A 14,811-nucleotide genomic window follows, 5' to 3' on the forward strand; every position below is an offset into this window, starting at 1 on the left:
TTTAAAGCCAATTGCAAATAACTGTAGAACCACTACAACAGAATAGGAATCCATCCCTTTATTATGTCTTGCATTTACTAAAGAAAAATGAAATTTCCTTTCCTATTCACACTATCACTGTCATTGTCCCAGCCACATTTCTTGTACACTACTTATCTTTATCATTTTCATCACTTTCCGTTACGATAAAAAGAGTAGATTTGCTCTAGGTTACAGATAGCAGAAGGATCCTTTAATCTGTTTCTAGGTTGCACTTAAATGTCACAAATAGAAGAAAATGATACAGGAAGTGATAAATTTTACTGTGGGTGTTGTAGTTCTCTGTGTAGTACTCCGGTCAACTGTAACATGGAATCAAGAAACCAAGATGTATTTTCTGACAGAAGTACACCGAAGCTCAGCTGTTCATTTTATTGTACATACTAGGATATTCCATTGAGAAGAAATTTAGAGAAGTCAAAGTTTGACTTATGTACTTATATATGTCAACATAACTTTTACCTACTGTGATTACATATTCTTAATTTATAACTCCTGCAGCCTTCCTGTTTATATTTATTTCTACCTAAATATAACTAGAACCATTTCAATACATTGAGTTAATATTGTATTTCATAGACTAAAACTTACATAATGTTTGAGGTTATAAATGAAGTCAACAATAACTTATTGTGTGCAGATAAGTCTTCCTATAAACTTTCTTAAATTTTACAAGCATTTCGTGTCACAGAAAAGTATTAATTCGTGATAATTTCTCCATCCAGCTGCCAGCTAAAGTCATTATGTAAAAATTCAAATAAAAATTCTGTAGTGCTAGCAGTTCTGTGAAAAAAAGAAAAAAAAACCTTTTGTCACATGGTATTTTAAGGGCTTATTTATGTGATTTAGGCAGATTTCTGGATAAGGTGGTATACTATTAACTTACTCTTCCTTTTAAGCTTTTCCTCCTGAGCAATAATGGATTTACTTCTATATAGGTCCTAATTACAGAAGTAACTGTAATTAGTTGCCTCATCTCAATCTTTGCGAAGAGCAAGGAGATCTCTTTGGACTCAAAACATAGTCTCACAATAAGATGTTCGTGTTTTAATGACTAGAGTTGTTCAAGGAAATAACAGAAACACAGACCAAAATTCTGCTTGAAACCTGGACACTTCACAAATGGAAACCCTGTGCTGTTTCTAATGTGTTAAAGTTTTCTCTTTTTTTTTTCCTTCTTAATCTGAGAAATATAAAGTTCATTCTAATATCGTACTATTACATAGAAAAACAGCTATAAAACTATCACTAGGGAATGTGTTCTTACAACAAATTAGTCCTTTCACATAAATGAGTGGGGATGGCCTACTGTCAGTGAAATTTTAGTGAGTTAACTATCCCAGCTTTAATAACAGTGGCTGGAATGGCAGGTCTCTGTCTCTGTGCATTGTCAACTGATATTACGAATCATTTAGATAAATAAAATGTATTTCCCAAAATGTGAAACTTACTAAAATTAGATTAATGATTTTATTAACACTGTATTTTTCCAACATATTTTGCCTTTTAAAGTGTTCTAGAAATAATAGAACTTGTTTATTTCTAATTCAGAAAGGCTTTTCTGACAGATTAAAAAGTAAAAAATGAAAATATGCAATTCTAAAATTATAAAAATAATTGCTAAGGCAATTACATATTCAAACCTTAGCATATATATTTTGCCTTCACACCATAAATGGAGGCTGCCTTGGAATACGTTTTTTTAATCATAAAATCTTGATTATCAAACATCAACTACTAAATGAAAGCTGTCTGTTCAGTCAGAGTTTGACTGATGGCTAAGAAAATGAAACAGAATAAGCACATTTGCTTTAGTAGAACAATTCTACTACAGCATTTCTTTTAGAAATAAAATACTCCTGGATGCCCTTGGATATAAGGATTCAAAAGTTTAGCAGAGAGAACAAAAAGTGCAGTGATAACATTTAATTTCAGTTTAAAAGCACTCTCTGGACATAATTATGCCACAAAACATGTTCTTTTTTTTTCTCTTTTCTTTTTTTTTTTAATTTCAAAAAATACCCCTTGCAGAATAAATTGATTTAAATTTCTTGAAAAGTAAAATCAGGGTCTGGCTTTGGCTTCATCATATTCGGGGATACAACTACATCTGGACTTTACGTCACACATTGGGACTGGCAGCTACACACAAAGACATGCACACATATAAACAAACTCTTCAGGTATAAATATGGGTCTCTACAGAGGTCCACAAAGGATCCAATGTGGAGTCACATGCTTATCCGTTTAATTCAAAACTTTCCATCTTAGAAGTATGGTATCAAGGGAAAAAAATCAAAGCATTTGCACTGGTGATAGAAGTTTGTTTTTTGTTTTTTGTTTTTAAGATTTTATTTATTTTACAGAGAGAGAGAGAGATCACAAGCAGGCAGAGAGGCAGGCAGAGGCGGAAGGGGAAGCAGGCCCCCTGCTGAGCAGAGAGCCTGATGCAGGGCTGGATCCCGTGACCCTGAGTTCATGACCTGAGCCGAAGGCAGAGGCTTACCCCACTAAGCCACCCAGGCGCCCCAGAAAACTTTTAATGTGTCCCTCAAAGAGAAGGTAGAATTCGGAAAACCTCAATGTGATTTCTCTTGGTAGTAGAGTTGGTATGAACAGCCTATAAAGGCTTCTATTTGGGGATCGTTCCTTTCTGACATGCAATCATGTTTGTTTCCCATATACCCTCATGCACACGTGAGTATGAATCTATTCAGCCAGAACTGACATTGAACTTAGCTATATGTTTACTAAGAATAGCTATTTCTGAGTGTTCAGTACTTTAAAAGGTGCTTTTTACTTGTATATATACTTAAAATGCACCCATTCCGATTATTTCTAAAGTTTTCTAGACATACGAGGTAAAATAATTGGAATTAAAATTATGCTACCACATATTAGACAAATCATTTAATCTTCTCTGCCTTGTTTTTAACTTATTAACTTTTATATTAAAAATTTTTTTTCTATATCCCAAGTGTTCTTTTCTGGGAAGCTAACTGTACCCTACTCTAAAGATTCATATTGTATTTTTGTAATTTTTACATCTATGCTAAAACACTAAATTTTTATATAAATATTTATTTTGTGGTCATCTCTTCCACCTAAGTTATCTTCAAGGGAAGAAGATATACTCTTCCCAATAATTTTTTTTTCCAAAGTCCAGTACATAACTAATAGTCATGTGTGTACTGTTTGATAAATAAATAAATACAAACAACAAATTGTAATATGGAACATGAGTTATTTTTTCTTAACATATTTCTTGATTCATTTTTAATGGTTTTTAGATTTGTGGCTCTGAAATTAAGTTTGAATTCCTAAGCAGTCACTATTAGCTTAGAGTAGTAAACCTACTGCAAACCCAGGCAAACATAAAATAAAATATTCTTAATTAGTTTCCAAAGGGCCACCTTTAGTTCTTTTCTTCTCTAATTCTACATATATTTTTAAAAGATATAAACATTTGGAATAATTTTGGACATTGCTTGTAAGGAAAGAGAAAAAAAAAGTCCTTATTCAACACACAAATGTTTAAGAAAACCTGTTCATTCAGATAAAATACAAATAATAATGACTGAAAAACATTTTTCAAAAAAAAAAAAAAAGACTATTAAAGCATTAAAATTTCAGATCCGAAATGTTAAGAATGCCATAATAAAAATCTGAGTTTGCCTTTTTTGAGTTATCTAATGTAAATGAGAATTAACTTATCTAGGGTAAACCAGATCATAAAAATAAACCAAGAGAAAAATACTATTCCCTTTTTTTCTGCTTCTTTAAAAACATTTTCAGAATTTAGAGATAGCTATATTTGGTGAAATATATATTGGATGAAGTTTATACACCTAATGAAAGAATAACAACCCAATTTAATTTCCATTTATAATTTCTATGATTATGCCAGTTCTTTACATTCAGTTAAAATGCAAAACCAACCATAAATAGCTTTGGCATATGAAAGGGGAAAAAAAATCACAATTTAGACATAACTCTAGCTTTATACTATCTTTGAATACTGTGGGTAGATTAAGGGGTCCAGTTGGGAAAAACTTATAAAATTAGATAATGGCAAATAGCTTACACATGGTTATTTTTATCTTTCCTCATCACAAATTTATAATTCAGAGAAACAGAATTTCATACCATCTAGATTCTAAAAGGTATATACTCATTCATAAAATTTTGCCCACAGTGTGGGGATAGTTCCATTTTGTACAGGGAGAATACTATTGGTGACCTAGACACACAGACACCCTCACACATATATACACACAGTTCTTGACATTGACAGACACACAGACACCCACACACATATATACACACACAGTGCTTGAAAGGGGCTTCCCAACCTAACTTCTCCTTAGTGTGAGAACTACCATTGTATGCAATAAATAAATACATCTTTCCAAAACCTACAGATTTATATTAATTGCTAAACTATATTTGAAAATCAGGAAATAAATACATGTTAACTACTAACAAGCTATTCTCTGTTGCCCTTAGTCACCCCAAGGTAGATAAAGAACATCTGAATTTCATACTCTTTGGAAGTCAACCAATTTTATCATAGACAAAAAGTTAATTTTAAAGCCTTATATTTTTATCAAGGGAGGGTAGGGATAGGGGTTAAAGGAGAGGTATTACTCTTTACTGGGCCAGTAGAATTTAGTCATCTATCTTTCTTTTTTATTTGAAAGAAGATAAATGAACCTCACCTTAAGGAACATATAGGAAATTCAAGACAAAACCATTTTGATATTGATTAATCAGCAACAAAATTAACTCTGGCTTATCCCTTTGCTCCTGTACCTTTTGAGACCTTGCCATGTAATTAGTCAAGATTTTTGTCTTAAAACAAGAGACAATTCAGTTTGGAGACTTTAAAGTCAAGTTTATATTTTCTTGAATAAGAATCCCACAAACTCAAATATAAATTAAAAGTTTTAAAAATAGGAAAAGTAGTTGTTGACTCTAATTACCCAGAAGCAAGAAAAAAAAAAAAAAAAGTTTGTTGCCAAGCCCTCATTTTTGCTTACGGCAAAATGTGCCAATAGCTTGAGTGGTTGAATCATTCGTTGGAAAAATAAAAGATAACATATTAGATTTTTTTTGGGGGGGGGTACATTACAGTGAAAAAAGCAAGATACTAAAAGCAGCTTTCTGATTTGAAAGACTAATGTCATCAATATGCTGTTTTTGCTCTTTGCCAGGTTAACAGAATTTATTGCAGCAATTAATGCAAAACATATGTGCTGAAGTACCCACATCAAATATATAATTGCCCCCAACTTAATTTGCTACCTTTCAAAACCCTGTTTTAGCTACCTTTTCTCAATGCCTCCACTTAAATAGAGTACAAGTGTTTTTATGAAAGAGAAGATAAATCATTATAAGTTATTTTCTCATCTTCAGTAATTTCTACATGATCTTTTAAATAGGGAAAGGTTTCTACAGGGAATCAAGTCTACTTTTTAGACTATGTTCTATTTTCTCCATTACTGACTTCTATAACAATTCCTACGGTTAATTCACACTCGATTTTTATTATATAAAACTCATAATAATAATAATATTTGTATTATAGTGACCGTTGCCTCACAATCTGTGTACGGAATTCCTGACAAAATCTTTTCTCCAGCATGAGGAAAGGAGTGTTGGAGTGTCAGGAAGGAAAGACAGAGGTAAGAACGTGTGAAGAAAAGGCAACACAGAGATTTTCTTCAATTCCTCTGCCTACATCAAATTTTCTTTACATTATTTTCTTGGTGTGTCCCCCACCCACGCATATAAATCATAATTTATGAGTGTAAAAAAACTATGCCATTTCTAAGCACTCTTGGAAGCACTTTTTGAAAAGTACTTCGAAGCACAATTTTTCATTCCATGACTCTTGGTATTTCTAAGTTACTCTTGCAAAGTCACAGGACACAACAGCGAGTCACTAGGATTCAGGTTCAAAAGCAAGTGCATTTCCTGAAGAGAAGGATGCCTCCCTCATTCACAGGCATTGGCGTACAAGAGAAAACATACGAAGTTAAAACCAAAAGACAAAGACAAGAGAGGGCCTGGCTCAGTTACTACTTTATTATGATTTGTTTCCCAGTTTCCTTAACTGTAACAATGGAAGGTGTTTCGGGGCTGTTTGAATGATTAAATGTGGTCCAGTAAATAGTGAATGATAATGTAGGGTAAAAATCTTTCTAGCCAGCTGAATTCTGTACAATTATTACGACAGCGTTGGGCATGGCACCGAGGCCATATTTAGTCTCGGAATCCCTTGGATTCAAGAATTCTATCTTTCATGAAAAATACTAACGTTCCAACACAACCACGGAAACATCAGCATCATCCTACTACTAACCTACCTCGATGGCAGGGCTCCCAGAAAAATTCTGGCCCATTCCAAGTTTACTCGCAAAATCGGAGCAAGGAAAATCCCGTCTTAATAAAACGGTGCCAATCAACTACGGGGCTGCAGGAGAAAAGAGCTTTCGATGTTGCACTGGGGTGGAGGTGGGGGACTGGGGGGAGCTTATGCAACATGCCCCTTATGGCTCTCACGAGGGGCCCAACAGGTGGCATTAGTAGGTGGCTTTAAAGAAAACGGGGTGGGGGTGGGGGTCCTTATTTTAGTTTAGCGAGTGAAGAACTTAAGGGAAGATCGTCTGGAAGATCGTCTGTAAGACCAGAAAACAGCCCAGAGGTCGGTCAGACAGCAGCAGGCCCGACAACTGGGCGTCTCAGGCGCTCCTGTGTGTTCCAAAAGAGCACCAGGTGGGTTCCAGACGCTTTCCCTACACTGCAGGGAGTTTGTTCTAGAAGCCTGCAGAACGGAGTCCCTCTCTTCCCCTAGTCAAGCGGTGGCTCCATGAACACGTATGTGTGGAAAGGAGACCGCGCCACTTCCTGACGCCAAGCTGAAAAGGGTGGCTGAGAGTAACGGCGGGGGCCGGGGGCGTGCGCCAAGGATGTCCGGTCACAGTCTCCTGGCAAAGTCAGGACGTACCTGGCCCGTCGTAGGCGCTCGCGCTCTCTGGGCGGGCCCGAGCCCCAGGTGAGGAGGGTCCAGGTGGTGAGGCGGTCGCCGCCTCTGCCAGCGCCAGCAGCTCCGCGGCCGCAGGCAGAGGGCGCACGATTACCTCTCGCCCGCCGGGTCTCCAGCCCGCGCTCGGTTTGGGTAACTTGGCGCGGCCGCGCCGCTCACACCCACCCTCCGCCCGGCAGAGAGCCGCGGGCCCCGCCGCCCGGAGGAAGCCCACAGCAGCGGGGGTTCCGCCTTAGCCCGCCGCCCGCCCGGCATACGGGAGGCCGGGGCAATGCGGGGGGCGGGGCGGGGGTGTTTGCGGCCGCCTGGTGCGGAGACGCTCGCGCACAAAGAACCACCCGCCTCCCGGAGGGCTGGGGCAGGGGCTGGGGGCTGCAGCCCCGGAATTGAGTTTTTATCATCTGATCTTTAAGCACATGCAGAGAGTAAGACTAATGAATGGTTGAGAGACCCCGCCTCCCCCCACCCCCGCACTACTGAGCCTGGTTCTGCCGGCGAATTAGTTTGCAGTAGAGATGCCCTGGTGGTGGGTGTGGTGGCAGCGAGGAGCGCTTGCTCATCTCTCAGCTGCCACACTGAAGTCACTACCCGCGAAGCCCGGCTTCCCCCTAAAATTTCTCAGAGCCCACGTCTGAAGGGTAATCGATATTGTATCATCAAATGCGGGAGGCGTAACGCGAGGAAAAAGAAACGCCGTCATGCCCTTCTGTGACCACCCCAGTCCCCAGGGCTAAGATTGTTCACAACAGTTTGTTTGTACAGTGCTGCCACTTGTTTTCCCCCTCCTTCCTCGCCTATTATTCTGACTTCACCATGTTGGTTTGGATTATGTGGATTTTCACCCTTTGCTTTGACTGGAACAGCAGGACATGGTTTAGAAAATGAAGGGAAGGAGGGGGCTGCACACTCTGGGCTTCCAGTTTAATAACATCACTCCAAGGTGGAGGCTTTATTTGCTGAACTGGTTTTGATTCCATCCACCCTCCACATGCATTTGCCCAGGCACCCAAAGGAGGAAGCATTCTTTGGCGTACACTCTTAAAACTTTCCTGGATAAATATTTTCTTCTGGGGAAAATCAAAAGTTGTATAAACTTTAGAGAAGAAACAAACAACGCAACGCGCCCCCCCCCCCCCGCTTTTTTAAAGTGTGCAGGTTTTTAGGGTTTTAATAAAAATTGATTAGCCAGATGTTTCAAGTGATAAATATTTTATTTTAAGCAAAATATTTATATATTAACATTGGATTTAGAACCTTTGCACGTCTCTACTTCCCCATCTTTCCAATCAACTTTTTATTTTCTTTTCACTTGCAAAGACTTTTTTTCTTTGTAATCGACCACCTTTTTTTTTTATTTCAGAGAAAGCTGGTAGGAAGCAAACTAAAACTTGCTGACTTTCAGACTTTTCCAAGAGAAAACCCCCTGCCAGTTTTCAAGAACTACCTGATACTAGGCAGTTTGTAAAGGACCCAGAGATTGAATTTAAGGGGAGCAGTGCTCCCACACCCCGATTCCCACCAGGAGTGTCCTCCTAGTTTGATTTGTGGCTTGGAATTCTTTGCATTTTATAAAAGTCACAACATTACTTTTATTTCTAAAGACATTAGGAAAGAATTGTCTAAGGCTTTCAAATTTCTGAGAAGCAAATTTCAAGTCCTACTTTTTGGTGTACCTGGATGAATAACATAATGAATGTTTCACACCACCAGTCATCCCTTTATTTGAACAATCTGTGGAAAGCTACTTGTCCACTTTGTAAGAGCCCTGCACTGACCCTCTCTGGTGATAAAATCCAGATCTCTGAAAACAGAACCCAAAACGAGACACCTGCATCTGTTTTTCTAAATCTTTTAATGAACAGGAATTGCAAGAACAAGGTTTATTAAATGCTTTAAAGGAAAAGTGTGTATCTTAAAAAATTAAGTTGAGGATCTTGACAGAAAATGATTTGTAAATTTAGCGTTCTTCCAATATATACATATTTCCCCTTACATCTAGTATCTGTGCCAAACAAAATCACTGGGAATGACTAAAATCAAAGGTAACCCAAATCACAGATTTCTTAGTAAGTAAATGTCTGTAAAAACTTATCGGGTTTTGATGATTTGTGGAAAGTTTTATTAATATTTACTTGAAGATTTTATGACTTGGAAAATGTAACTCTCAAGAACAGTCCTTGCTCTTTCCATTTGCGTTGAAGTTAGTAAATCAAATATACTGTGAAAATATGTTTTGCCTTTAAAAATCCTTTGCATATGTAACCAATTATTTGATATTTAAAAATTGCATAGATTTTATTTCAGACAAATTCCAAAGCTTCAGAAACAATCTTAACATTTAAGGTACTGTATAAAGAAAGTTACTATGAGAGGCTAATAGAAGTGAGGGTGTTAAAAAAAACACACCAAAATTTGAATATTGACATGTGGATAATATATTAATACAATAAAGAATTTTACTAAATCTTTTATTTAAAGATAATAAGTTTCTCAAGAGTCAAGGTGAAATTACTAATTGTTTACATGAGCAAGGCACAAACCATCATTATATTCAATTAATTAAGAAACTTCACATGAAACTTCCTAAGCCCATTAAACAATGTTCTAAAAAAGCCTTCAAGTTTTGATTGTTTACAATATTTTGTTTAAAATTGTTTACATTAATTTTAAGTGCTTTTCATTTTTGCTCCCAATTTCTAGCATTTCATGGAAAATACAACTTTATATAAAATGTAACCATGATCTAACACGTGGCAATGGCGTTTTATCATATGTAGTTTCCCTTTTATAGTTTCAGTTGTTTCTGAATTATAAATATATCCAATTGACCTTAAATCTTAAAATAGGCAGAAAAGTGGTACCAACTACAGTACCAACAATAAAGTATAATTTTGTAAACTTGATAGCTGGTTTGTATTTCTAAATCTATTGTTAATGCCAGAGCATTTTTGGTTTAAAAGAATTCTTAATTGCTCACTTATGACAAGGACTAGAATGGTGTAACGGATGAAATGGAAGAGTGAGGAGAATGGACATTTTTCCCACTTGAATTGTTATCATCAATATTAGTTGTTGGGAAGATACAGATTCAAAATGAATTAATTTCGTGATAGATTTTGAGAGGTTACAAGAAGTTTCTTTCCGGCACAATCAAAATATTATCGTAGCAATTCAGGTTGTCAGTAAAAGCTTAAACAAATTTGCTGATAATCCTGTTAATGACCTAGGTCAAGTGTTAACTGTTGTGGGTTATAAAATAGTGAAATTAAGGTTTCTCCTACCTCCAGGCAAATAGCATAGTTATAACTATTGGGGGGTGGGGGTAGCTATTAGGGAAGCTATTAAATTACGAAAATGTATAATGCATTCAATTATTTAGTCTAGCATGATGAAATGCTATTAAAAGCAAATGTAAACCCTCTTCAAAAAAAACACCTATAAAGATATGACAGCTTAGTCTCCATAAATATTTCAATCACAAGGTATTATTATTTGATAATAATAAGTGTTTATATATGAAAAGTGATGCCAATTTATAGTGATTGTTAAAAATGGAATAATCCATTGTTTAATTGTTTGTCTCTAACATTTGCTTAGTAGTCAAAGGGAAGCATACAGTGTTCATTTGCAAATTTTACTTTTAAGCTTTGAACAATCACATAGTCCCCTCTAGTACTTAGAAGATTTATGTTCAGCAAAATACATTTCAAAGATAGTGTCCTAGCCACTCCAATAAAAGTCTCCCAAAATAAGTAGTATATAAATATGCAGATTTAATTTTATTTACTTTTATTTTGAAAACTTTGATTTCCAATGTAAAGAGCTCTATGGGTAAATGTTAATCGAATTTACAAATGCTTCTGGATAGAAAAATGATTCAATGCTTATGTACTGATGAATTTGCAGTACATTCTCCTCAGACTCCTTCAAATGTAGGAAATTATTTAAAGAGAATACTTTATCCATTGCTAAAGAGATTGAAACTTCCATTTTATAGCAAGTTTTTACCTCTTTGCAAAGTTATTTTTATTTACTATTATGATCATACATTTGGGGTCAGAACTGGGACCAAATATATGAAGTTCTTAAATAACATGAAGTCTAGCAATGCTATTTTACCATGAGTAGTGATTTCCCATTGTAAGTCTTTTATTGGTGTGTCATGTAAACAGAGACCTGATAAGATTTTAGCAATATTCTATGCAGCTTTACTAAAGTTTTTATTTAAGTAGATAGGCCAATTGTTAGTTTAAGCAATCATTGAAATTACAAATAATCTATTAACGTTGAGGAGGCCAGTGATAGTATCACCTGGCATCATTTTCTTGAAAGTATATTAGAAAGTTATTGGTAACTGGATTAATAAAAAGAAAGTTCAGATGAAACTTTTTCTAAGTTTTTTTTAACTTTTTAATCATAGGCCCATGGCATTTTAATATTGATATTTGACTACCAGACCTCAAATTAAAAGAATATCACACAAGGGAAAGCAATTAACTCAATTGCTTGGTTTTGTTACCTTTTAATTATATCATGTCTAACTTCATAATAGATTGTGAAATAAATTCTAATAAATTTTACTAGTAGATTTCTAGTAAATTTTCTTTGGTGTTGAAATAAAATTTTTAGCATAGTATTTTAAATACAACTTAGTATTTTATATCTCAGTTCTCAAAATGTATACCAAAATCTATATTAAACAGATTCATCTTATTATTACTTCCACTCGATATATGAATTTTCAGAAGCATTTTACTTTCTATTGAAATGATATTGTTAGAATTTCATGGAAATTTTGGCACATACTTGGATTTTTCACTTTTCATGTTCCTCAACTCAACTATGAAGACCTAAGCTATTGCATTAATATTTAAAATTTCACTCAAATATTACTCAAGTTAAATCATTCATTTTAAATTTTATTTCAAAGTTTCCCTTCATGACCTCAGGAGGGAAAGGAGACACTACCCATAGGACATGATCTGGAAAGAATAATGCCAGGAACAATGGATAAACTTTTATCCAAACAAATTAAATGTAATTGTGTCAGTTTTCTGCATATAGTTCCCTTTCTACATACATTCCTGCCTACATAATCATATATACATTAGATACTGAAACATATACAATGTGTGGCTTAAAAGAAATTTACATTTGATTATTCCTGTTTCATTAAATTAATTTGCAGTAGTTTTATATGAGCATGAATAAGTTTCAAGGGTCTTTTTTTTCTCCTTGCAGTTTACTGAAATGTTATGTTTTCCACAAAAATACTTACTTTCTCAGCTCTATCCCTGTGCATTATTAATTCAGTAAAATCCATTATCTAAATAGTTTATAAATATTCCATCTGGAGAAATACAATTTATCATAGCAGTATAGGAATAATATTGTTAGACTTCTAGTTATTGTCAACTCTTGAATATCTTCAAAAAATAGGATTAAACAACACTAATTTTAGCTTACTGATATATTACTCATTATACTAATGATACTCTTGCCTTTCATTCAATAAAAAAATGATTGGCCATTACTTTCAAATAAAGATTTCAATTTTATTTGTAAAAAAAAATGTCATTTATAGGTGATCCAATGATTTTCTTAATTCTTATATTTTAGAATTTTCACTTTCCCAGTTAAAAAAAAAGACAGAAAAATTTAATGAAATCCATCAAATTGATAATGGCAGTCACTAAGGAAAGAACAAAATTAAACTGCTCTATTAGCAGTGAAAGTAGGTCACCAAATATGAAAGGCAGTTTTTAGATCTAATTAAAAAGTTTCTACATATTTTGAGTATTTACTAGTCTTTTTTAGATAATGCATACAATATACAACAGGGTTGGCTTGCCAATATATTTTTAGTGACAAAATATATAAAGAAGCATTTTCACATCTTGCTCAGTATTGCTAAATTGCAAAACATTGCTAAGTGTTATTGTCATAAATTCAAAATGATTAAAAGGAAATCAAAGTTGCAAGTGTTGCTTTAAAGCACTCAATTATTTAGAGAACTTTGTCTTAAGAGTCAGTGATTGTATTCACAAATCATTAGGAATAGATCACAAAAGGTATATATGAGAAAAGCAATGTATCCATCAAATACACAATCTTATATAGGAAACATTCGTGTCCTCAATATTACATTTGCACTTTAATCCATTGAAAAGGAATGAACACCCATTAGAAGGAAAATAAATAACCCAACATCAGGAAATGCCATTTGCTGCATATGGATATTCTTTCTTAATTTGTTATTCAGTTATTTACTATACCTACCCAGAACTTTTCACTTTTCAACAAATACGTTCCCTTATTTGTATATAAACTCTTAAACAAAGAGAATCCAACCTAAGCTTATTGTAATTCCTGCAAATATTACTTATGTTAATGTGGCATATGCTGCTCATTAAAACCTGTACCATAGAGCAAACCATCGCCTGGCGGGATACACATCATTTCAATACAGCATTGCAATATAAACACCCACACACCACAATACACACACACACACACACACACACACACACAGGCACACACACACCATCAGTTTCAACAAACTCTGATTTCCCTTTAGTCCATTCATAAATGCCATGATCCTAAGTAGGAACAACCTGTCATTACCTTTAAACATACTAAAGAATCTAGCGAGGAGGGTTTAATTTTCTTTTAAACTTCTCAGAGTACTACATGGTCATAATTAGAAATAAAATACTGCCATGGCTATTTGGCAATTAACATCGTGGGTTGTAAAACTGGAGGATCTTTCTTTCTTTCTTTCCTTTCTTTCTGCTTTAAATTGACAAACAAGGTAATTGTTTGAACTGGTATTAGAGTAAAAACACATTTTAGGTTTAGGCAATCCAAAATTCTCTCTTAAAGTCTTTTAGAAGACAGCAGAAAATAAAAGCACATCTTTAGTTTACTCTCAGAGGAAACTGCTTTATGCTGAGGCACCTTAAGGACCTGAAAAGGTTTCAGTGAGAACGTGCTTTGAAGAGCGTTAGCCCTGCGGGGCAGGGCTGTTTGCTGTACCTAGCTTACCTTCATTGGAAGGTTGGAGAATCAGTTCCCCGAAGCAGTTGAGAATGGAGCAGCTGAGAAGGAGGAGGATGGAGAGGTGACAATCCATGTTGCTGGTGCAGAGGGCAGTGAGAGGAGCATATCTCCATGAAGCATGCCACTGATGTGAGGGGGAGCGCTCTGATTGCTGGAGAAGTTACCATGCTCCGCTCGCAGGCTGATGTCAAGTTTGACACTGGAGATAAGGAGGAGTCTGGCTGCCTTTCCTCGAACCTCGCTCAGGGACTTCCCTGGGTCCTAGTGCCGTCGGAAGCGAGCGCTGTAGAGGAACGCGCTGCACGCGGAGGAGCCTCGGAGACTCGCAGACTGCTCTGTGAGCAAGGGGTGGGGCTGGGGGGGAAGGGTGCGCCGCCCATAGGCAGGAAATCCAGAAGTTGTGATGGGGCAGTGGTAGAGAGCAGTGGAAGGTATGGAAAAACACCCGCTCTTTATTTCCAGTGAAAAGCAACTGTTTTATTGTTTGCTATACATGCTCTGTAGGTTAATTCCCTGAAGAAACCAGAAACCCTGATAGGAGTGTCATATGGCAGTGTGAGTGGAAGAGAAAGTGAAATGCCAGAAGATGTTTGTATTATAAGAACAGGAGCCTTTCATTTTAAAAAGAAAAAAAAAAAAAAATCAAAGATGATTGTATAATTCAA

General features: G+C 35.7%; 1 protein-coding gene across 1 annotated transcript in view; it reads right to left on the reverse strand.

Moving 5' to 3' along the window:
* The window catches only part of EPHA3 (EPH receptor A3), a 354,334-nt gene extending 340,037 nt beyond the window's left edge, over positions 1–14,297 (reverse strand). Inside the window, exon 1 of the mRNA XM_059392132.1 lies at positions 14,132–14,297. Within this exon, the coding sequence (XP_059248115.1) occupies positions 14,132–14,219 (88 nt within the window). The 5' untranslated portion in view covers positions 14,220–14,297. The remainder of the gene's footprint in view (positions 1–14,131) is intronic.
* Between the last annotated feature and the right edge of the window lie 514 nt (positions 14,298–14,811).

The sequence above is a fragment of the Mustela nigripes genome, chromosome 2 (assembly GCF_022355385.1).
Source record: "Mustela nigripes isolate SB6536 chromosome 2, MUSNIG.SB6536, whole genome shotgun sequence".
Taxonomy (NCBI): domain Eukaryota; kingdom Metazoa; phylum Chordata; class Mammalia; order Carnivora; family Mustelidae; genus Mustela; species Mustela nigripes.